General features: G+C 46.5%; 1 protein-coding gene across 2 annotated transcripts in view; it reads right to left on the bottom strand.

The window, feature by feature from the left end:
* The window catches only part of vwa8 (von Willebrand factor A domain containing 8), a 463,584-nt gene that overhangs the window by 287,344 nt on the left and 154,398 nt on the right, over window positions 1–21,842 (bottom strand). For both annotated transcript variants that reach the window (XR_011595909.1, XM_070894160.1), the window contains exon 14: window positions 14,413–14,526. Coding sequence is in view for 1 of the 2 variants with exons in the window: in XM_070894160.1 (XP_070750261.1) it covers window positions 14,413–14,526 (114 nt within the window). In the remaining variant the exon portion in view is untranslated. The remainder of the gene's footprint in view (window positions 1–14,412; window positions 14,527–21,842) is intronic.

Raw genomic sequence — 21,842 nt, 5'->3', positions numbered from 1 at the left:
AGGATTCCGTCCACTAAGGGGTGCAACAGACATGATCTTCACCGTGCGACAACTACAAAAGAAATGCAGGGAACAGCACCAAATCTTGTACATGGCTTTCTTTGACCTCACAAAGGCCTTTGAAACTGTCAACCGTGAGAGACTATGGAGCGCCCTCCTCCGTTTCGGCTGCCCCCAAAAGTTTGTCACCATCCTCCGCCTGCTCCACGACGACATGCAATCCGTGATCCTGACCAGCGGATCTACCACAGACCCAATCCACGCTCGGACCGGGGTCAAGCAGGGCTGCGTCATCACACCAATGCTCTTCTCGATCTTCCTTACTGCAATGCTCCAGCAAGCTGGAGTGGAACTAAACTATAGAACAAATGGGAACCTGTTCAACCTGCGTCGCCTCCAGTGTAGATCCAAGGTCGTCCCATCCTCTGTCGTCGAACTACAGTATGCGGACAACGCTTGTGTCTGCGCACACTCGGAAGCCGAACTCCAAGCCATCGTCAACACCTACACCGAGGCGTACGAAAGCATGGGCCTTACGTTAAACATCCACAAGACAAAGGTCCTCCACCAACCTGACCCTGCCAGTCATCAAGGTTCATGGCTCGGCCTTGGGCAATATGGACCATAATTTGGGAGTCTACTATCAGCAAGGGCAGACATCGATGACGAAGTCCAACACCTCCAGTGCGCCAGTGCAGCCTTCGGTCGCCTGAAGAAGAGAGTGTTTGAAGACCAGGACCTCAAATCTGGCACCAAGCTTAGGGTCTACAGGGCAGTAGTGATACCCACCATCCTATATGGCTCAGAGACGTGGACCATATACAGCAGATATCTCAAAGCGCTGGAGAAATACCACCAGTGCTGCATCCGCAAGATCCCTTAAATCCACTGGGAGGATAGACACACAAACGTCAGTGTTCTCGCTCAGGCCAACATCCCCAACATCGAAGCACTGACCACACTCAACCAGCTTCGTTGGGTGGGCCACTCGTCCGCATGCTTGACACGAGACTCCCTAAGCAAATGCTCTACTCGGAATTCCTATACGGCAAGCGAGCCCCAGGTGAGCAGAGGAAACGCTTCAAGGATATCCTCAAAGCCTCCTTGATAAAGTGTAACATCCCCACCGACACCTGGGAATCCTTGGCCCAAGACCATCCAAAGTGGAGGAAGTGCATTCGGGAGGGCACTGAGCATCTCGAGTCTCGTCGCCGAGAGCATGCAGAAAACAAGCGCAGGCAGCGGAAGGAGCGTGCGGCAAACCAGACTCCCGACCCACCCTTTCCTTCGACGACTGTCTGTCCCACCTGTGACAGAGACTGTAATTCCCGTATTGGATTGCACAGCCACCTGAGAACTCACTTTTAGAGTGGAAGCAAGTCTTCCTCGATTTCGAGGGACTGCCTACGATGATGATGACTGCACATAGCAGGGGGAAATGGGTAACACATGTACTGCATGAATGCCACTGAAATAGCTAAGCATGAAGTTGAGCGAGATCTTGGGGATCCCAACAGACTCGGCGTTCAACGTGCCCAACCACTGCAGAGTAGCAATCAACAAAACCAGCAGAACATTGAGCTAAATCACCAAGACAGTAGAGTAGAACTCAAAGTGCACAATGCTCTGGTCGGGCCATGCCTTCAGCACTCTGTCTACTTCAGATTACCGACATTCACATGCTGGAGGCAGCTGAGCAAGAACCACAAGCTGATTCTTATCATCAGAGACAAAGGCATTTGGAAAGAGCGTACATCATAGAATCTCAGAAATTTAGCACGGAAGGAGACCATTTTGGCTCATTGTGTCCACGCCGGCCAAAAAAGAGCTATCCAGCCTAATCCCACTTTCCAGCTCTTGATCCGTAGCCTTGTAGGTTATCGCACTTCAAAACTTGGGATTTTCAGCCTTGGAACAAGGCGTCCAAGAGGTGATCTTCGAGGTACACAAGACAGTAAACGGCATGAAAAAGATAAATCCTGAGAATTATCTCAAACTAAATTGAGAAAGTGGGTCAAAGAGACACAGATAGAAATTAGTAAAAGGCTAATTTAAGAGCGATATCAGGAAGTTTTTCTTCATAAGAATAGACTCTGAGATCCAGTAGTGGAGGATAAAACGCTGGAATTATTTAAGACTCTGTTAGATGGTACAGTGGGGGAGACTGTCAGGTCCATAGATGAACTAAAATGGACCACGCAAGCTTCCTTTTCCATATTTATATTGTAATCTGCTGAAATCACAGTAATACCCTTACAAATCACGTAGCACCGTTGCATTAGCTAGAGTCCCAGAAGAGAGACATTGCAATGGCGACCCACAATCTGTAAGCTCTAGTTTCCTCGCACCACGGCACTGATTGAAGGCCATCTTGCGAAGGAGAGCCATAGTTTGAATGTCTGGTTTTTTTATTCATTCACAGGATGTGGGCGTCGCTGGCAAGCCCAGCATTTATTACCCATTCCTAACTGCTCAAGAAGGCGGTGGTGAGCCGCTTCTTGAACCGCTGCAGTCCGTGGGGTGAAGGTGCTCCCACAGTGCTTTTAGGAAGGGAGTTCCGAGGATTTTAACCCAGCGACGATGAACAGCGGTATATTTCCAAGTCCAGAGCTTGCCAGGAAGGGACAGAGTGTATAAATATAAAGATGAATCAAAAAGTGGGGTCAAAGTAGGAAAAAATTGGTAAAAAAAACAAATTTTAAAGCTCTTTATCTGAATGCACGCAGCATTCATAACAACATAGATGAGTTGACGACACACAAACATACAAATGGGTATGATCTGATAGCCATTACAGAGACATGGTTGCAAGGTGACCAGGACTGAGAACTAAATATTCAGGGGTATTTGACAATTCTGAAAGACAGACAGAAAGGAAAAGGAAGTGGGGTAGCACTGTTAATAAAGGATGGGATCAGTGCGTTAGTGAGAAACGATATTGGCTCAGAAGATCAAGATGTTGAATCAGTTTGGGTAGCGATAAGGAATAATAAAGGGGGAAAAGTCGCTGGTGGGCGTAGTCTATAGGTCCCCTAACAGTAGCTACACTGTTGGACGGAGTATAAAACAAGAAATAATGGAGACTTGTAAAAAAGGAGCGGCAATAATCATGGGCGATTATAACCTTCATATTGATTGGACAAAGCAAATAAGCCAGGGTAGCCTTGAGGAAGAGTTCATAGAGTGTATCCGGGATAGTTTCCTTGAACAGTACGTTGCGGAACCAACCAGGGAGCAGGCTATCTTAGATCTGGTACTGTGTAATGAGGCAGGATTAATAAATGACTTCGTAGTAAAGCATCCTCAAGGAATGAATGACCATAGCATGGTTGAATTTCAAATTCAAATGAGAAAGTTGGATCTCAAACCAGTGTCTTAAGCGTAAATAAAGGAGATTACAAAGGTATGAGGGCAGAGTTGGCTAAAGTTGACTGGGAAAATAGATTAAAGTATGGGATGGTTGAGGAGCAATGGCAGACATTTAAGGAGATATTTCATAACTTGCAACAAAAATATATCCCAATGAGAAGGAAAGACTGTAAGAGAAGGGATAACCATCCATGGCTAACTAAGGAAATAAGGGAGGTTATCAAATTGAAAACAAGGGCAGACAAACTGGCCAAGACTAGTGGGAGGCCAGAGGATTGGGAAAATTTTAAAAGCCAGCAAAGAATGACTAAAAAAATAATAAAGAGAGGGAAGATAGATTATGAAAGCAAACTAGCACAAAATATAAAAACAGATAGTAAGAATTTCTACAGGTACATAAAAAGGAAAAGAGTGGCTAAAGTAAATGTTGGTCCCCTAGAAGATGAGACTGGGAAATTATTAATGGAGAACAGGGAAATGGCAGAGACTTTGAACAAATATTTTGTATTTGTCTTCACGGTAGAAGACACTAAAAACATCCCAAAAGTGGATAATAAGGGGCTATAGAGAGGGATCTTACTTCACTAATGAAGTCGTACTCGGTAAAATAATGGGACTAAAGACGAACAAGTTCCCTGGACCTGATGGCTTACATCCTAGGGTCTTAAAAGAAGTGGCTGCAGAGATAGTGGATGTAATCTACCAACATTCCCTGGATTCTGGAGAAGTCCCAGTGGATTGGAAAACCGCAAATATAAGGCTCCTTTTCAAAAAAGGAGGCAGACAGAAAGCAGGAAACTATAGACCAGTGAGCCTACCATCTGTCATTGGGAAAGTGCTTAAGTCCATTATTAAGGAGGCAGTACCAGGACATTTGGAAAAGCATAATTCAATCAAGCAGAGCCAGCATGGTTTTATGAAAGGGAAATCATGTTTGACAAATTTGCTGGAGTTCTTTGAGGATGTAATGAGCAGGGTGGATAAGGGGGAACCAGTGGATGTGGTGTATTTGGATTTCCAGAAGGCATTCGATAAGATGCCACATAAAAGGTTACTACACAAGATAAAAGTTCACGGGATTGGGAGTGATATGTTAGCATGGATAGTGGATTGGCTAACTAACAGAAAACAGAGAGTCGGGATAAATGGGTCATTTTCCGGTTGGCAAACAGTTATTAGTGGGGTGCCGCAGGGAGCAATGCTGGGGCCTCAACTATTTACAATCTATATTAATGAATTGGATGAAGGGACTAAGTGTAATGTAGCCAAGTTTGCTGATGATACAAAGATGGCTGACAGAGCAAATTGTGAGGAGGACACAAGAAATCTGCAAAGGCATATAAACAGGCTAAGTGAGCGTGGGGAAAAATTTGGCAGATGGAGTATAATATGGGAAAGTGTGAGGTTATCCACTTTGGCAGAAAAAAATTGAAATTTAAGTTATAATTTAAATGAAGAAAAATTGCAAAGTGCTGCCGTTTCGAGGGACCTGGGGGGTCCTTGTGCATGAAACATAAAAAGTTAGTATGCAGGTATAGCAAGTAATCAGGAAGGCAAATGGAATGTTGGCCTTTATTGCAAGATGGAGAAAGTATAAAAGCAGAGAAGTCCTGCTGCAACTGTACAGGGTATTGGCGAGGCCACACCTGGAATACTGCTTATAGTTTTGGTCTCCATATTTAAAGAAGGATATACTTGCATTGGAGGTTGTTCAGAGAAGGTTCACTAGGTTGATTCCGGAGATGAGGGGGTTGACTTATGAAAATAGGTTGAGTTGGTTTGGCCTATACACATTGGAGTTCAGAAGAATGAGAGGTGATCTTATCGAAACATATAAGATACTGAGAGGGCTCGGCAAGGTAAATGCAGAGAGGATGTTTCCACTCATAGGGGAAACTAAAACTAGGGGACATAGTCTCAGAATAAGGGTCCTTCCATTTAAAACTGAGATGAGGAGGAATGTCTTCTCTCAGAGGGTTGTAAATCTGTGGAATTCTCTGCTCCATAGAGCTGTGGAGGCTGGGTCATTGAATATATTTAAGGCGGAGATAGACAGATTTTTGAGCGATAAGGGAGTGAAGGGTTATGGGGAGTGTGCAGGGAAGTGGAGCTGAGTCCATGATCAGATCAGCTGTGATCTTATTGAATGGCAGAGTAGGCTCGAGGGGCTGTATGGCCTACTCTTGTTCCTATTTCTTATGTTCTTATGTAAAAGTACTTTGATTTCATACATACCTACACTCCACGTTATAGAAACATAGAAAATAGCTGCAGGAGCAGGCCATTCAGCCCTTCTAGCCTGCACCGCCATTCAATGAGTTCATGGCTGAACATTCAACTTCAGTACCCCATTCCTGCTTTCTCGCCATACCCCTTGATCCCCCTAGTAGTAAGGACCTCATCTAACTCCTTTTTGAATATATTTAGTGAATTGGCCTCAACAACTTTCTGTGGTAGAGAATTCCACAGGTTCACCACTCTCTGGGTGAAGAAGTTCCTCCGCATCTCGGTCCGAAATGGCTTACCCCTTATCCTTAGACTGTGACCTCTGGTTCTGGACTTCCCCAACATTGGGAACATTCTTCCTGCATCTAACCTGTCTAACCCCGTCAGAATTTTAAATGTTTCTATGAGGTCCCCTCTCATTCTTCTGAACTCCAGTGAATACAAGCCCAGCTGATCCAGTCTTTCTTGATAGGTCAGTCCCGCCATCCCAGGAATCAGTCTGGTGAACCTTCGCTGCACTCCCTCAATAGCAAGAATGTCTTTCCTCAGGTTAGGAGACCAAAACTGTACACAATACTCCAGGTGTGGCCTCACCAATGCCCTGTACAACTGTAGCAACACCTCCCTGCCCCTGTACTCAAATCCCCTTGCTATGAAGGCCAACATGCCATTTTCTTTCTTAACCGCCTGCTGCACCTGCATGCCAACCTTCAATGACTGATGTACCATGACACCCAGGTCTCTTTGCACCTCCCCTTTTCCTAATCTGTCACCATTCAGATAATAGTCTGTCTCTCTGTTTTTACCACCAAAGTGGATAACCTCACATTTATCCACATTATACTTCATCTGCCATGCATTTGCCCACTCACCTAACCTATCCAAGTCGCTCTGCAGCCTCATAGCATCCTTCTCGCAGCTCACACTGCCACCCAACTTAGTGTCATCCGCAAATTTGGAGATACTACATTTAATCCCCTCATCTAAATCATTAATGTACAGTGTAAACAGCTGGGGCCCCAGCACAGAACCTTGCGGTACCCCACTAGTCACTGCCTGCCATTCTGAAAAGTCCCCATTTACTCCTACTCTTTGCTTCCTGTCTGACAACCAGTTCTCAATCCATGTCAGCACACTACCCCCAATCCCATGTGCTCTAACTTTGCACATCAATCTCTTGTGTGGGACCTTGTCGAACGCCTTCTGAAAGTCCAAATATACCACATCAACTGGTTCTCCCTTGTCCACTTTACTGGAAACATCCTCAAAAAATTCCAGAAGATTTGTCAAGCATGATTTCCCTTTCACAAATCCATGCTGACTTGGACCTATCATGTCACCTCTTTCCAAATGCACTGCTATGACATCCTTAATAATTGATTCCATCATTTTACCCACTACCGATGTCAGGCTGACCGGTCTATAATTCCCTGTTTTCTCTCTCCCTCCTTTTTTAAAAAGTGGGGTTACATTGGCTACCCTCCACTCTATATGAACTGATCCAGAGTCAATGGAATGTTGGAAAATGACTGTCAACGCATCCACTATTTCCAAGGCCACCTCCTTAAGTACTCTGGGATGCAGTCCATCAGGCCCTGGGGATTTATCGGCCTTCAATCCCATCAATTTCCCCAACACAATTTCCCGGCTAATAAGGATTTCCCTCAGTTCCTCCTCCTTGCTAGACCCCCCGACCCCTTTTATAACCGGAAGGTTGTTTGTGTCCTCCTTCATGAATACCGAACCAAAGTACTTGTTCAATTGGTCCGCCATTTCTTTGTTCCCCGTTATGACTTCCCCTGATTCTGACTGCAGGGGACCTACGTTTGTCTTTACTAACCTTTTTCTCTTTACATATCTATAGAAACTTTTGCAATCCGTCTTAATGTTCCCTGCAAGCTTCTTCTCATACTCCATTTTCCCTGCCCTAATCAAACCCTTTGTCCTCCTCTGCTGAGTTCTAAATTTCTCCCAGTCCCCAGGTTCGCTGCTATTTCTGGCCAATTTGTATGCCAATTCCTTGGCTTTAATACTATCCCTGATTTCCCTTGATAGCCACAGTTGAGCCACCTTCCCTTTTTTATTTTTATGCCAGACAGGAATGTACAATTGTTGTAGTTCATCCATGCGGTCTCTAAATGTCTGCCATTGCCCATCCACAGTCAACCCCTTAAGTATCATTCGCCAATCCATCCCAGCCAATTCACGCCTCATACCTTCAAAGTTAGCCTTCTTTAAGTTCTGGACCATGGTCTCTGAATTAACTGTTTCATTCTCCATCCCAATGCAGAATTCCACCATATTATGGTCACTCTTCCCCAAGGGGCCTCGCACAACGAGATTGCTAATTAATCCTCTCTCATTACATAACACCCAGTCTAAGATGGCCTCCCCCCTAGTTGGTTCCTCGACATATTGGTCTAAAAAACCATCCCTTATGCACTCCAGGAAATCCTCCTCCACCGTATTGCTTCCAGTTTGGTTAGCCCAATCTATGTGCATATTAAAGTCACCCATTATAACTGCTGCACCTTTATTGCACGCACCCCTAATTTCATGTTTGATGCCCTCCCCAACATCACTACTACTGTTTGGAGGTCTGTACACAACTCCCACTAACGTTTTTTGCCCTTTGGTGTTCTGCAGCTCTACCCATATAGATTCCACATCATCCAAGCTAATGTCCTTCCTAACTATTGCCTTAATCTCCTCCTTAACCAGCAATGCTACCCCACCTCCTTTTCCTTTTATTCTATCCTTCCTGAATGTTGAATACCCCTGGATGTTGAGTTCCCAGCCCTGATCATCCTGGAGCCACGTCTCCGTAATCCCAATCACATCATATTTGTTAACATCTATTTGCACAGTTAATTCATCCACCTTATTGCGGATACTCTTTGCATTAAGACACAAAGCCTGTAGGCTTGTTTTTTTTAACACCCTCTGTCCTTTTAGAATTTTGCTGTACAATGGCCCTTTTTGTTCTTTGCCTTGGGTTTCTCTGCCCTCCACTTTTCCTCATTTCCTTTCTGTCTTTTGCTTTTGCCTCATTTTTGTTTCCCTCTATCTCCCTGCATTGGTTATCTTTCTCCTCCTTTGAGTTCTCTATTAATAAATGCTTCAGATTTTTTTAAAATAGGTATTGTTTCCATGGTTACAGCTCTTCTAAAACAATTACTAGGACAGCAGTCAGGGATCATGTGCATCCTGACAGAAAGTGTCCTGTCTCATTACTATTCACAGGCAGCCAACATATGCACTTGAAAACCTAATGGAAGATAAGAGAGTTTTTCTTATAATATTTATATACGCCAGAGGTCACGTGAAGTTGACCATGATGCGCTGACGGTATTTGCGCACATAAGGTTGTATTGCCTTACCTACGATAGCTGGGTGGACAAATAACTAGCACAGCAGCATTATTAAGTGATTCTGTGAACAACTTTGGAATTCCTAAGTTTAAATAAATCACCCTCTTTGTCTCCCTCCCTCAGAGGTGCAGCCATACTCAATAAACCCTACTTTCAAAGCTTTTCTAATTTATTGGAGCTCTTTATTAAATTATTTAGAAACAATGGCCCCAAGTTTCAACATGATTTGCTCCTGATTTTTAGAAGCAACTGGTGTAGAACGGAGTATCTTAGAAATCGGAATTCTCGCCATTTAGTTTGCTCCAGTTCTAGTCAGTTAGAACAGTTTCACTTTGGAACAGAATTTTTTTTCAAAAGGGGGCGCGTCCGGCCACTTACGCCTGTTTTCAAAGTTTCGCGAGTGAAAACTTACTCCAAACTAACTTAGAATGGAGTAAGTGAAGATTTTTGTACGCTCGAAAAAACCTTGTCTACACTTTAGAAAATTAGACGTAGGTTACAAATCAGGCGTAGGGACTTGGGGGGGGGAGGGGGGGGGGGGTTTAAAGGTATGTTTACAAATATTAAACACTTCAGTTTTACAAATAAAGAGCCATCATCAATAATAAATGATAAATACATCAATAAATCAATCAAAAAAAATTAATAAGAAATAATTTTTATTTTTAAATCAATAAATAAAACATTTTCTACTTACCGACTGCAGCACCGGGAGCCCTCCAACAGCGTGCTGGGATGACCCCCCCCACCCCCAGTGTCTCTGTCAGTGTCTCTATCTCTCTCTCTGTCTGTCTGTGTGTGTCTTTCACTCTCTGTCTGTCAGTGTCTGTGTTTCTGACAGCGAGGGGAGGGGGAGGAGGGGGGTAGAGGGAAAGAGGGGGAGAGCAGAGGGAGGGAAGGGGGAGGGATGGGGAGAAGGGGGAGGAGGGGGGAGAGGGGGGAGAAGGGGGAGGGGTGGAGGAGAAGGGGGAGAAGGAGGAAGGAGGGAGAAGGGGAGGAGGAAAGGAGATGGGGGGAAGGAGATGGGGGGGAAAGGAGATGGGGGGGAAAGGAGATGGGGGGAAGAAAGGAGATGGGGGGGAAATGAGATGGGGGGGGAAAAGGAGATGAGGGGGGGGAAAGGAGATGAGGGGGGGGAAAGGAGATGAGGGGGGGGAAAGGAGATGAGGGGGGGGAAAGGAGATGAGGGGGGGGGAAAGGAGATGAGGGGGGGGAAAGGAGATGAGGGGGGGGAAAGGAGATGAGGGGGGGGAAAGGAGATGAGGGGGGGGAAAGGAGATGAGGGGGGGGAAAGGAGATGAGGGGGGGAAAGGAGATGAGGGGGGGGAAAGGAGATGAGGGGGGGGAAAGGAGATGAGGGGGGGGAAAGGAGATGAGGGGGGGGAAAGGAGATGAGGGGGGGGAAAGGAGATGAGGGGGGGGAAAGGAGATGAGGGGGGGGAAAGGAGATGAGGGGGGGGAAAGGAGATGAGGGGGGGGAAAGGAGATGAGGGGGGGGAAAGGAGATGAGGGGGGGGAAAGGAGATGATGGGGGGGGGGGGAAGGAGAAGGGGGAGGGAGGCTGAACGGGCCGGGCCTGAGACTTCGGGCAGGGCCCGTCGCCAGCACCAGATTTACAGGTAGGTGGCGTTCGGTCAGGTCGGGGGGATGGTGGGAGGGAGGTCGGTTCGGTTCGGTCGGGGGGAGGGATGGAGAGGGAGGTCAGGTCGGGGGGAGGGAGGTCAGGTCGGATCCAGTCCGGGGGCTGGGTGGGGGAGGGGAAGCGGGAGTCGGGTCGGTGTCGGGTGGAGGCGGGGGAAGCGGGAGTCGGGTCGGGTCTAGTCCGGGGGGTCGGGTCAGGTCCGGTCCGGGGGCGGGGGGGGGCGGAAGCGGGAGTGGGGGTCGGGTCCGGTCCGGAGGCAGGAAGCGGGAGTCGAGTCGGGTCGGGAGGAAGCAGGAGCTGGCCGTGGGAGGAACCTTATTCACGCAGCCCCAGTGAGGCCATTCGGCCAGGGCTAGGGGCTGCGTGCTTCGGCCCCTCCCACACAGTTCGGCGCCTGGAGCTACTGCACTTGCGCGCCCACTGTAGCGCGCATGTGCAGAGGTCCCGGCACTGTTTTCAGCGCAGAGACCTGGCTCCGCCCCCTACTGCTCCTGCTGCGCTGCGCCGAGCTGCAAACGACCTGCAGGGAGCAGTTTTTTTTTAGGCGCACTTTGTGGCGCGAAAAACGGGCGTCCAGGTCAGGACTGCGCCGTTCTAGGCGCGGCTCGAAACTTGGGCCCAGAAAGACTAAGAAATTGTGAGGCACCAGGATGAAAAATGTACGTGTGAGTGTGTGTATGTGCCATACACCCGGTATCAGAGAGTGATCATCACCGTCAGAGGCAGTCCCTCGGAATCGAGGAAGACTTGCTTCCACACTCTTAGCATGAGTTCTTAGGTGGCTGTACAGTCCAATACGATAACTACAGTCTCTGTCACAGGTGGGACAGATAGTAGTTGAAGGAAAGGGTGGGTGTACCTCTGGAACCAAACACCCAGTGTGTGAGAGAGTGACCAGTACTCCTGGGACCATACACCCGGTGTGAGAGTGACCAGTGCCCCTGGAACCATACACCCGGTGTGAGAGTGACCAGTACCCTTGGACCATACACCCGGTGTGAGGGGGAGTGACCACTGGCCCTGGAACCATACACCCGGCGCGCGAGAGTGACCAGTGCCCCATGGATCATACACCCGGTGTGAGGGGGAGTGACCACCGGCCCTGTCACCATACACCAGATACCAGGAGGTGACCTGTGCCCAGGGAACTGTCCACCAACAAGTAGTCAATGCTTTCAGGAGAGTCATGGAAAGGGAAAAAATTGCGAGAAGGAATAAATATTGCAGTTAAAATACTTTCAACACGTTGAAAATGTAAGCATTTGCTGAATCCCCTCCCCATGACACATTTACATTTTACATCAGCTAGTGAATTCCATTTTTATCCTGATCTTATAACCAATAAGTTGATCTAAAAATACCTGCTACATCACCTTAAAATAGCAAGGAATTGCTATATTAAACATGACATAGGAAGTTAGTGTAGTTTTAAACATAGAACTGGGTTACTTTTGAGTTCCATTACAAATCGCAAATCCTGTGCGAGGAAACATGTCAGATTGAAACATGCTGTTTATTTTTAGAGATGTGAGCCTCTGTTTCATTAAGCCATCACCCATCCGTCAGCAGATAAACATTTATTTCATCCCACAAAACATTATCCACGAAGTTCGTGCAGCAGAAAATGAATCCCTGGGTGTGATCACCTACTTTTCTCAGTCATCATCCAGCGACTCTGGGGCACAGCAATTCAGCATCAGGAGTTTGGGCAATACAAATCAGTTTTCAATTAGAAGCACAAGTTGCCCAAGGTCCAACATTCTTATTAAATGCCAAAATAACAGCAAATTTAATGGTCTAACAATAGTTGTCATCATCATCATAGGCAGTCCCTCGAAGCGAGGATGACTTGTTCCATGCCGAAAAAAGGATGAGTTCACAGGTGTTTCAATGAAGGACCTAATATTCCAGATCCCGAACTACATCCTGAAGGGTGGAAGATGCCTGTACGAGGATTTTTTTAACATGTGGTGACCGTTGCACACTAGCCATGACACGGGTTTGACCGAGCTAGGTCTTGATCCGGTGGCAAGGATTAACCAGGACAACTGGAGACCTGCTCTGCTGCACGGGCCTAGTGCGCACACATATCGCAGTGTGGGCTGGTCCATGCTGCCCCTGGGTCCCAAATCCTCGCCTCTCCTGGGCCCCGATCACGTCCCTCTACGGACTCTCGCCACTCCTTTGCCCTGACCTCGCCAGCCCTGCTGTACCTGCCCGCACTGCAATCAGCGACCTAGATTTGGGTGACGTCCAATCCAGTCGCTCTCTTCAAAGCCGTCACCCTCCTGCAGCATCACGCGCTGCTCCCTGCAGCGGCATGCCGCCGCACGTTGCTCACTCTAATGGCCCCGGCCTGCCGATCACCCCCGGTATCACTCTCCACACAGCGTGCCCGCCGGCCGGGCCCGGTATCACGCCCACCCAGGTTGAATAACCATATATTTCTATAATATTCAATATATATCCAAGGATAAGTACTTATTCTGCAACAGCTCTGCCAAAACCAGGATTTGAACCAGTGGAGACATGACCTCATTAACTATCGACGAGAAGATATAGCACCTTTCACGACCACCAGACAGCTCAAAGCACTTTACAGCTAATGAAATACTTTTGGAGTGTAGTCACTGTTGGAATATGGGAAACGTGGCACCAATTTGCGCAGAGCAAGCTCCCATAAACAGCAATGCGATAATGACCAGATAATCTGTTTCTTTGTTATGTTGATTGAGGGATAAATATGTCGGCCAGGACACCAGGGATAACTCCCCTGCTCTTCTTCGAAATAGTACCATGAGATCTTTTACGTCCACTTGAAAGAGCAGACGGGGCCTCGGTTTAATGTCCCATCTGGAAGACTGCACCTCCGACAGTGCAGCACTCCCTCAGCACTGCATTGGAGTGTCAGCTGGATTTATGTGCTCCAGTTCCTGGAGTGGGACCTGAACCCACAACCTTCTGACTCAGAGATGAGAGTGCTGCCCACTGAGCCACAGCTGTCAGTAAATCAGTGAAGTGACTGTAGGGAAGTGATGTGGGATGAACAGGCTTGTGTTCTGGACGCACTGGAGGAGATAAAGTGAAAAGCCATAACTGAAACACATGGTTTCTCATGAGTGAGTAATCAGATTTTAATGCACAGACCCATTGAGGTGAGAATGCCTTGATATGTGGCATTACTTTAGGACGTAATTACACATACAAAAGGTACAGACACTGGTGCTCCTGGAGGGGACTTTGAGTCTTACTGAAGCTAGTGTAAGCAGTTAATGACGATATACTTTTGATCTTCTGAAGGGAGTCCCTGATGTGCGAGCTATAATTAACACCTATATCTCACATACACTACATTTCAAGGGTCGTGTTTTTTTACCTCATTCATATTTACTCTTTATTAAATCAAGACAGACTTTCAATGCTTCCTCGTGCTCGAACTTGTATTAGGGCAATAGGGATCCTATATAAACTTAACAAACACCGCTCGCTGTTAGTGTGTAAATCGCCCAGCAATTTGTGGTGAGGAGGAGGTACCCTCGTGAATTACGAATCGCCACATTGCTGAACCATTTTTGACACTCCACCATTAGCCTCACTGCCCAAAATCTCACTCCTACTGCTGGTGTCCGGCTAACTGGTCTGTAGTTCCCCGTTTTCTCCCTCCTTTCTTCAATAGTGGGGTTATATTTGCTACCTTCCAATCCATGGGAACCGTTCCCCAATCCATGGAATTTTGGAAGATGACAACCAATGGGAAGAATGCTTAAACTCATGTATAATCTTTAGCCAGAACATGTGCCATACCTCTGCTGAAGATCTTCATCAGAAAGATGCAGCTCCTGTTTCAGCGCTTGGTATCTGTCTGCCCGGAGTAGCCGGGAGCCATCGTACAGTGTCAACTCCCTGTCATGAACGAGCCTATTAAAGAAAATCCAGTCAATTAATCCATTTGCAGCAACTGTGACAGACAATGACAAAAACTGTGTGCTTCACATTACCATCTATAGCAGTCATGTAGGAGAATTTGTTTCCACTGGCAAGAGAGTTGGTAATCAAAAGGAACAGATTTAAGATCATTGACAAAAGAGCCAGAGAGGAGAATTTGTTTTTACGCAGCGAGTTTTTATGATCTGGAAAGCACTGCCTGAAAGGGCGGTGGAAGCAGATTCAAGAGGAACTTTCAGAATGGAATTGGATAAATACTTGAAAGGAAGAAATTTGCAGGGCAATGGGGAAAGAGCAGGGGAGTGTGATTACATAGAAACATAGAAAATAGGTGCAGGAGTAGGCCATTCGGCCCTTCGAGCCTGCACCACCATTCAATAAGATCATGGCTGATCATTCACCTCAGTACCCCTTTCCTGCCTTCTCTCCATAGCTCTTGATCCCTTTAGCCATAAGGGCCACATCTAACTCCCTCTTAAATATATCCAACGAAACTGGCATCAACAACTCTCTGCAGGGAATTCCACAGGTTAACAACTCTCTGAGTGAAGAAGTTTCTCCTCATCTCAGTCCTAAATGGCTTACCCCTTATCCTAAGACTGTGCCCTGGTTCTGGACTTCCCCAACATCGGGAACATTCTTCCTGTATCTAACCTGTCCAGTCCCGTCAGAATTTTATATGTTTCTATGAGATCCCCTCTCATCCTTCTAAACTCCAGTGAATAAAGGCCCAGTTGATCCAGTCTCTCCTCATATGTCAGTCCAGCCATCCCGGGAATCAGTCTAGTGAACCTTCGCTGCACACCCTCAATAGCAAGAATGTCTTTCCTCACATTAGGAGACCAAAACTGAACACAATATTCCAGGTGAGGCCTCACCAAGACCCTGTACAACTGCAGTAAGACCTCCCTGCTCCTATACTCAAAACCCCTAGTTATGAAGGCCAACATACCATTTGCCTTCTTCACCGCCTGATGTACCTGCATGCCAACTTTCAATGACTGATGTACCGTGACACCCAGGTCTCGTTGCACCTCCCCTTTTCCTAATCTGCCGCCATTCAGATAATATTCTGCCTTCGTGTTAATGCCCCCAAAGTGGATCACCTCACATTTATCCACATTATACTGCATCTGCCATGCATTTGCCCACTCACCTAACCTGTCCAAGTCACCCTGCAGCCTCTTAGTGTCCTCCTCACAGCTCACACCGCCACCCAGCTTAGTGTCACCTGCAAACTTGGAGATATTACAATCAATTCCTTCATCTAAATCATTAATGTATATTGTAAATAGCTGGGGTCCCAGCACTGAGCCCTGCAGCACTCCACTAGTCACTGCCTGCCATTCTGAAAAGGACCCATTTATCCCGACTCTCTGCTTCCTGTCTGCCAACCAGTTCTCTATCCACGTCAGTACATTACCCCCAATACCATGTGCTTTAATTTTGCACACCAATCTCTTGTGTGGGACCTTGTCAAAAGCCTTTTGAAAATCCAAATACACCACATCCACTGGTTCTCCCTTGTCCACTCTACTATTTACATCCTCAAAAAATTCCAGAAGATTTGTCAAGCATGATTTTCCTTTCATAAATCCATGTTGACTTGGACCGATCATGTCACTGCTTTCCAAATGTGCTGTTATTTCATCTCTAATAATTGATTCCAACATTTTTCCCACTACTGATGTCAGGCTAACCGGTCTATAATTTCCCATTTTCTCTCTCCCTCCTTTTTTAAAAAGTGGTGTTACATTAGCTACCCTCCAGTCCATAGGAACTGATCCAGAGTCGATAGACTGTTGGAAAATTATCACCAATGCATCCACTATTTCTAGGGCCACTTCCTTAAGTACTCTGGGATGCAGACTATCAGGCCCCGGGGATTTATCGGCCTTCAATCCCATCAATTTCCCACCTAATAAGGATATCCTTCAGTTCCTCCTTCTCACTAGACCCTCAGTCCCCTAGTATTTCCGGAAGGTTATTTGTGTCTTCCTTTGTGAAGACAGAACCGAAGTATTTGTTCAACTGGTCTGCCATTTCTTTGTTTACCATTATAAATTCACCTGAATCTGACTGCAAGGGACCTACGTTTGTCTTCACTAATCTTTTTCTCTTCACATATCTACAGATGCTTTTGCAGTCAGTTTTTATGTTCCCGGCAAGCTTCTTCTCGTACTCTATTTTCCCCCTCTTTGTCTTCCTCTGCTGAATTCTATTTTACCCCTCCTAATTAAACCCTTTGTCCTCCTCTGCTGAATTCTAAATTTCTCCCAGTCAGGTTTGCTGCTTTTTCTGGCCAATTTATATGCCTCTTCCTTGGATTTAACGCTATCCTTAATTTTCCTTGTTAGCCACAGTTGAGCCACCTTCCCCGTTTTATTTTTACTCCAGACAGGGATGTACAATTAATTGGAAAGGTCTTTCACTAGAGCTGACAGAAGTACGATGGGCTGAATGTCCTCCTTTGGTGCTGAATAATTCGATGTAGGATCATAAATCATGAAGACACAGAAGACTATTGGGCGCATTTATGTTGCTTGCTCCAAATTGAACCAGTTCTTTCTATTTACTCAATTGAATGTTTGTAAGCTTGGCAAAGTAGCCCTGAAACTAATACTTAAACCACATAAAACAGACATCTTATTTCAAAATGGTCAAGTAAAATGTGCAGCCAAAGTACAGATATGGTTTGGAAAGCAAAAATACCCAATATATTTTGTTGCGATCTTTGCACGAAGATACATACAACAGTCTAAATCCAAGCCTCCAGTGGTGTGGAAGAGACACAGGGCCACTGCCTTTATTGTGAAGTGAAGAACATAACATAAGAATGTTCTGATCTGATCTTGGCCTCAACTCCACTTCCCTGCCCGCTCCCCATAACCCTTTACTCCCTTATTGTTCAAAAATCTGTCTATCTCCACCTTAAATATATTCGATGACCCAGCCTCTATAGCTCTCTGGGACAGAGAATTCCACAGGTTTACAACCCTCAGAGAAGAAATTCCTCCTTGTTACATCTTCAAAGAATTCTAGCAAATTTGTCAAACATGATTTCCCTTTCATAAAACCATGCTGACTCTGCTTGACTGTATTATGATTTTCTCGAGGAAGTATAACTTCCTCTTAAGCTATTTTCCCATTTGCCCATTCCATGGCAAGCTTTAGGTATAATTCCTTAATATAATACCAATCAACATTTATTAAAAAAATGTATGACAGTGCAATCTATCATGTTATATATTACATTACATAGAATTTACAGCACATAAACAGGTCCATGCAGGTGTTTACACTCCACACGAGCCTCCTCCCACCCAACTTCATCTCACCCTATCAACATATCCCTCCATTCCTTTTCTCCCCTCATGCTCATTTAGCTCCCCCGTAACTACATCTATGATATTCGCCTCACCACTCAATCTGACAGCGAGTTCCACATTCTCACTACTCTCTGGATTGAGAAGTTTCTCCTGAATTCCTTGTTGGACTTTAGTGCCGATCATATATTGATGACCCCTAGTTTTGAACTCCCCACAAGTGGAAACATCTTCTCTACGTCTACCCTATTAAAACTCTTCTTAATTTTAATGACCTCTATAATGTCACCACTCAGCCTTCTTTTTTCTAGAGAACGAGCCCCAGCCTATTCAGTCTTTCCCGATCATTTTAATCTCCCAGTTCTGGTATCATCCTTGGAAATCTTTTCTGCACCTTCTCCACATAATGCTTCAAACATCATGTCTGTCGTGACATCAGCTTATTACAATCATTCCAACGGGCACTGACTGATTATGAGGGATTATGGAGCGTCCTCCTCCGTTTTGGCTGCCTTCAAAAGTTTGTCACCATCCTCCGCCTGCTCCACGACGTGATCTTGACCAACGGATCCACCACAGACCCAATCACTTCCGGACGGGGGTCAAGCAGGGCTGTGTCTTCGCGCCAACCCTCTTCTTGTTGCAATGCTCCATCCCACCATCAGCAAGCTCCCCGCTAGAGTAGAGCTAAATTATAGAACAAATGGGAACATGTTCAACCTCCGTCGTCTCCAGGCCAGGTCCAAGACCGTCCCATCCTCCGTCATCGAACTACAGTAGGCAGACGATGCTTGCCTGTGCACACACTCGGAGACCAAACTCCTAGCCATTGCCAACACCTTCACTGAGGCGCATGAGAGCACGGGCCTTACACTAAACATCCGTAAGACAAAGGTCCTCTAACAACCTAACCCTGGCACACAACACTGCCCCCGGTTATCAAAATCCGCGGCACAGTCTTGGACAATTCGGACCATTTTCCATATCCCAGGAGCCTACTGTCAGCAAGGGTAGACAGTGATGTCCAACACCGCCTCCAGTGAGCCAGTGCAGCCTTCGATCGCCTGAGGAAGAGAGTGTTTGAAGACCAGGGCCTTAAGCTCATGGTCTACAGAGCAATGATGATGTCCGCCCTCCTATATGGCTCAGAGAAATGGACTATGTACAGCAGACACCTCAAAACGCTGGAGAAATATCACCAGTGCTGCCTCCGCAAGATCCTGCAAATCCACTGGGAGCATAGACGCACCAACTTAAGCGTCCTCGCTCAGGCCAACATTCCCAACATTGAAACACTGACCACGCTCAATCAACTCCATTGGGCGGGCCACATCGTCCGCATGTCTGACACGAGACTCCCAAAGCAAGCACGCTACTCGGAGCTCCGACACGGCAAACGAGCCCCGGGGGAGCAGAGGAAACGCTTCAAGGACACCCTCAAAGCCTCCTTGATAAAGTGTAACATCCCACTGACACCTGGGAATCCCTGGCCCAAGAATACCTAAAGTGGAGGAAGTGCATCCTGGAGGGTGCTGAGCACCTCGAGTCTCGTCGCCAGAGCATGCGGGAACCAAACGCAGACAGCGGAAAGATACACTGCCCAGAATCTCACTCCTCGATACAGTGCCCAGAATCAATTTCCTTCTGAGCTTCCAGCCATTTAACTGTAATTTATTTTTCCAATTCCTTTTCAGCCCAAATCTGTCAGTCTGTGCAGACAGCTGCTTGGCATTCACAAGGTATGAGAATCGCAGCTATTTCAAGGTAGGCAGTGTGCTGTACTCTACTAAACTGAAAATTCAAGTGTAAAAATAAAATGAAAAACATTAGATGCCTAAACATTCACACTGAGAGTTTGCTATAATGATTAGGTGACTGGAGAGCACTTAGGCTGCTGGCCAAATCGATCCCTGCAACCAAATCCCACTGTGTTTTCTCTTCTGCTTCGGAACAATTTCACTAATCTGCAAAAATCACACCAGGGACTGCTTCAGTCTTGCTCTATATGACAGCTGGATTCATTTCTGAAGGAGGGCAACAGATGGCACAATATACGAGATGGCAACCTATTCCAGAAGCTCCACTAATGTCACTTGGACACCAGCCATTTTGAGGTACACAAGAGCAACCCAAGCATTGTTCTAACTTCTTACAGCTCCTGCTGTGCATCACCGCAGGCTCGACATGCCGTACGACCTACTCCTACTCATTTTTCTTATGTGCACTGGATCTGCTCCCAACCACCATGTGGATAAATCCATCCATGGCCTCACACTTCCCTATCTCGGTAACCTCCTCCAGCCCTACAACCCTCCCTATGTCTGTAATCTCCTCCCGACCTACAACGCTCCCTATCCCCGTAACCTCCTCCAGCCATACAACCCTCCCTATGTCTGTAACCTCCTCCAGCCCTACACCACTCCTTATCCCCGTAACCTCTTCCAGCCCTACAACCCTCCCTATCTCTGTAATCTCCTCCAGTCCTATACCACTCCCTATCCCCGTAACCTCTTCCAGCCCTACAACCCTCCCTATCTCTGTAATCTCCTCCAGCCCTATACCACTCCCTATCTCAGTAACCTCCTCCAGCCCTACAACCTTCCCTATCTCTGTAACCTCCTCCAGCCCTACACCCTTCCTATCCCTGTAACCTCCTCCAGCCCTACAACCCTCCCTATCTCTGTAACCTCCTCCAGCCCTACTCCCTCCCTATCCCTGTAACCTCCTCCAGCCCTACAACCCTCCGAGAAGTCCATGTCCATCTGATGCATCTGGTGCGTCCTGCCCTCCTTTTACCCCACCATTGGCAGCTGGGCATTCAGTCATCCGGGCTCCATGCTCTGAATCCCTCACTAAATCACTCCACCTCGCTCTCCTCCTTTAAGACATTCCTTAAAACCCCCTCCTAACATCTCATTTGACCTTGTGCCCATTTCTGTCTCATTACTGTGGAGCACGTTTTTCTATGATAACTGCACTATATAAATGTAAGATGCTGTTGTTAAATGCGATGGAGAGGAAACCTATCAAGGGTGCTAGGAATAAACTGTCTACGCCTGATCTACCCCGAAACATCATCTCTGTTTACAGCTGCCATGATGTTGCGTTACTGAATACTTAACTCTAATAGTACATTGTCATTTTTAATAGTACTGTGGAATAAAGTTTCTTGTTAAAATATGCAACAATGTTCCCATGGAGGTGTGGATGCTGTTTATGCTGATCATCTGTCAAAACATGCGATATGTTGATAGGGTGAGATGAAGTAAGGGGGGGAGGAGGATCGTGTGGAGCATAAAGACGGGCATAGGTTGGGCCGAATGGCCTGGTTCCGTGCTGTAAAATTCAATGTAATTCTATGTAATATGTTGAGGAAAAATCTGTTCATTCTCCTCAGATTCAAAAATCATCACTGATGAACAACACTAATATGAAGTGCTTCATAAATATTTAAAAGAAAAAAAGACTTGCGCCTTTCAGGACTACCGGATGTCTCAAAGCACTTTACAGCCAATGAAGTACTTTAGGACTGCAGTCACTGTTGTAATGTAGGAAACGCAGCAGCCAATTTGCTCACAGCAAGCTCCCACAAACAACAAGGTGATAACAACCCGATAATCTGTTTTTGTTGTGTTGATTGAGGGATAAATATTGGCTAGGACACCGTAGATAACTCCCTTGCTCTTAATTGAAATTACTGCCACGGGATCTTTTACGTCCACCTGAGAGAGCAGACGGGGTCTCGGTTTAACGTCTAATCCAAAATACGGCACCTCTGACAGTGCAGCACTCCCTCAGCACTGCACTGGAGTGTCAGCCTAGATTTATGTGCTCAAGTTCCTGGAGTGGGACTTGAACCCACAACCTTCTGACTCAGAGGCGAGTGTGCTACCCACTGAGCCACGGCTGACAATTATCAGAGCGGGCAGGGGGAAGGGATTAGAGTGGCTAGGTCCATTGAAA

Source organism: Pristiophorus japonicus, chromosome 11 (genome assembly GCF_044704955.1).
Source record: "Pristiophorus japonicus isolate sPriJap1 chromosome 11, sPriJap1.hap1, whole genome shotgun sequence".
Classification (NCBI taxonomy): domain Eukaryota; kingdom Metazoa; phylum Chordata; class Chondrichthyes; family Pristiophoridae; genus Pristiophorus; species Pristiophorus japonicus.
The sequence above is the reverse complement of the archived record's forward strand: the minus strand, read 5'-3'. Positions and strand labels throughout refer to the sequence as shown.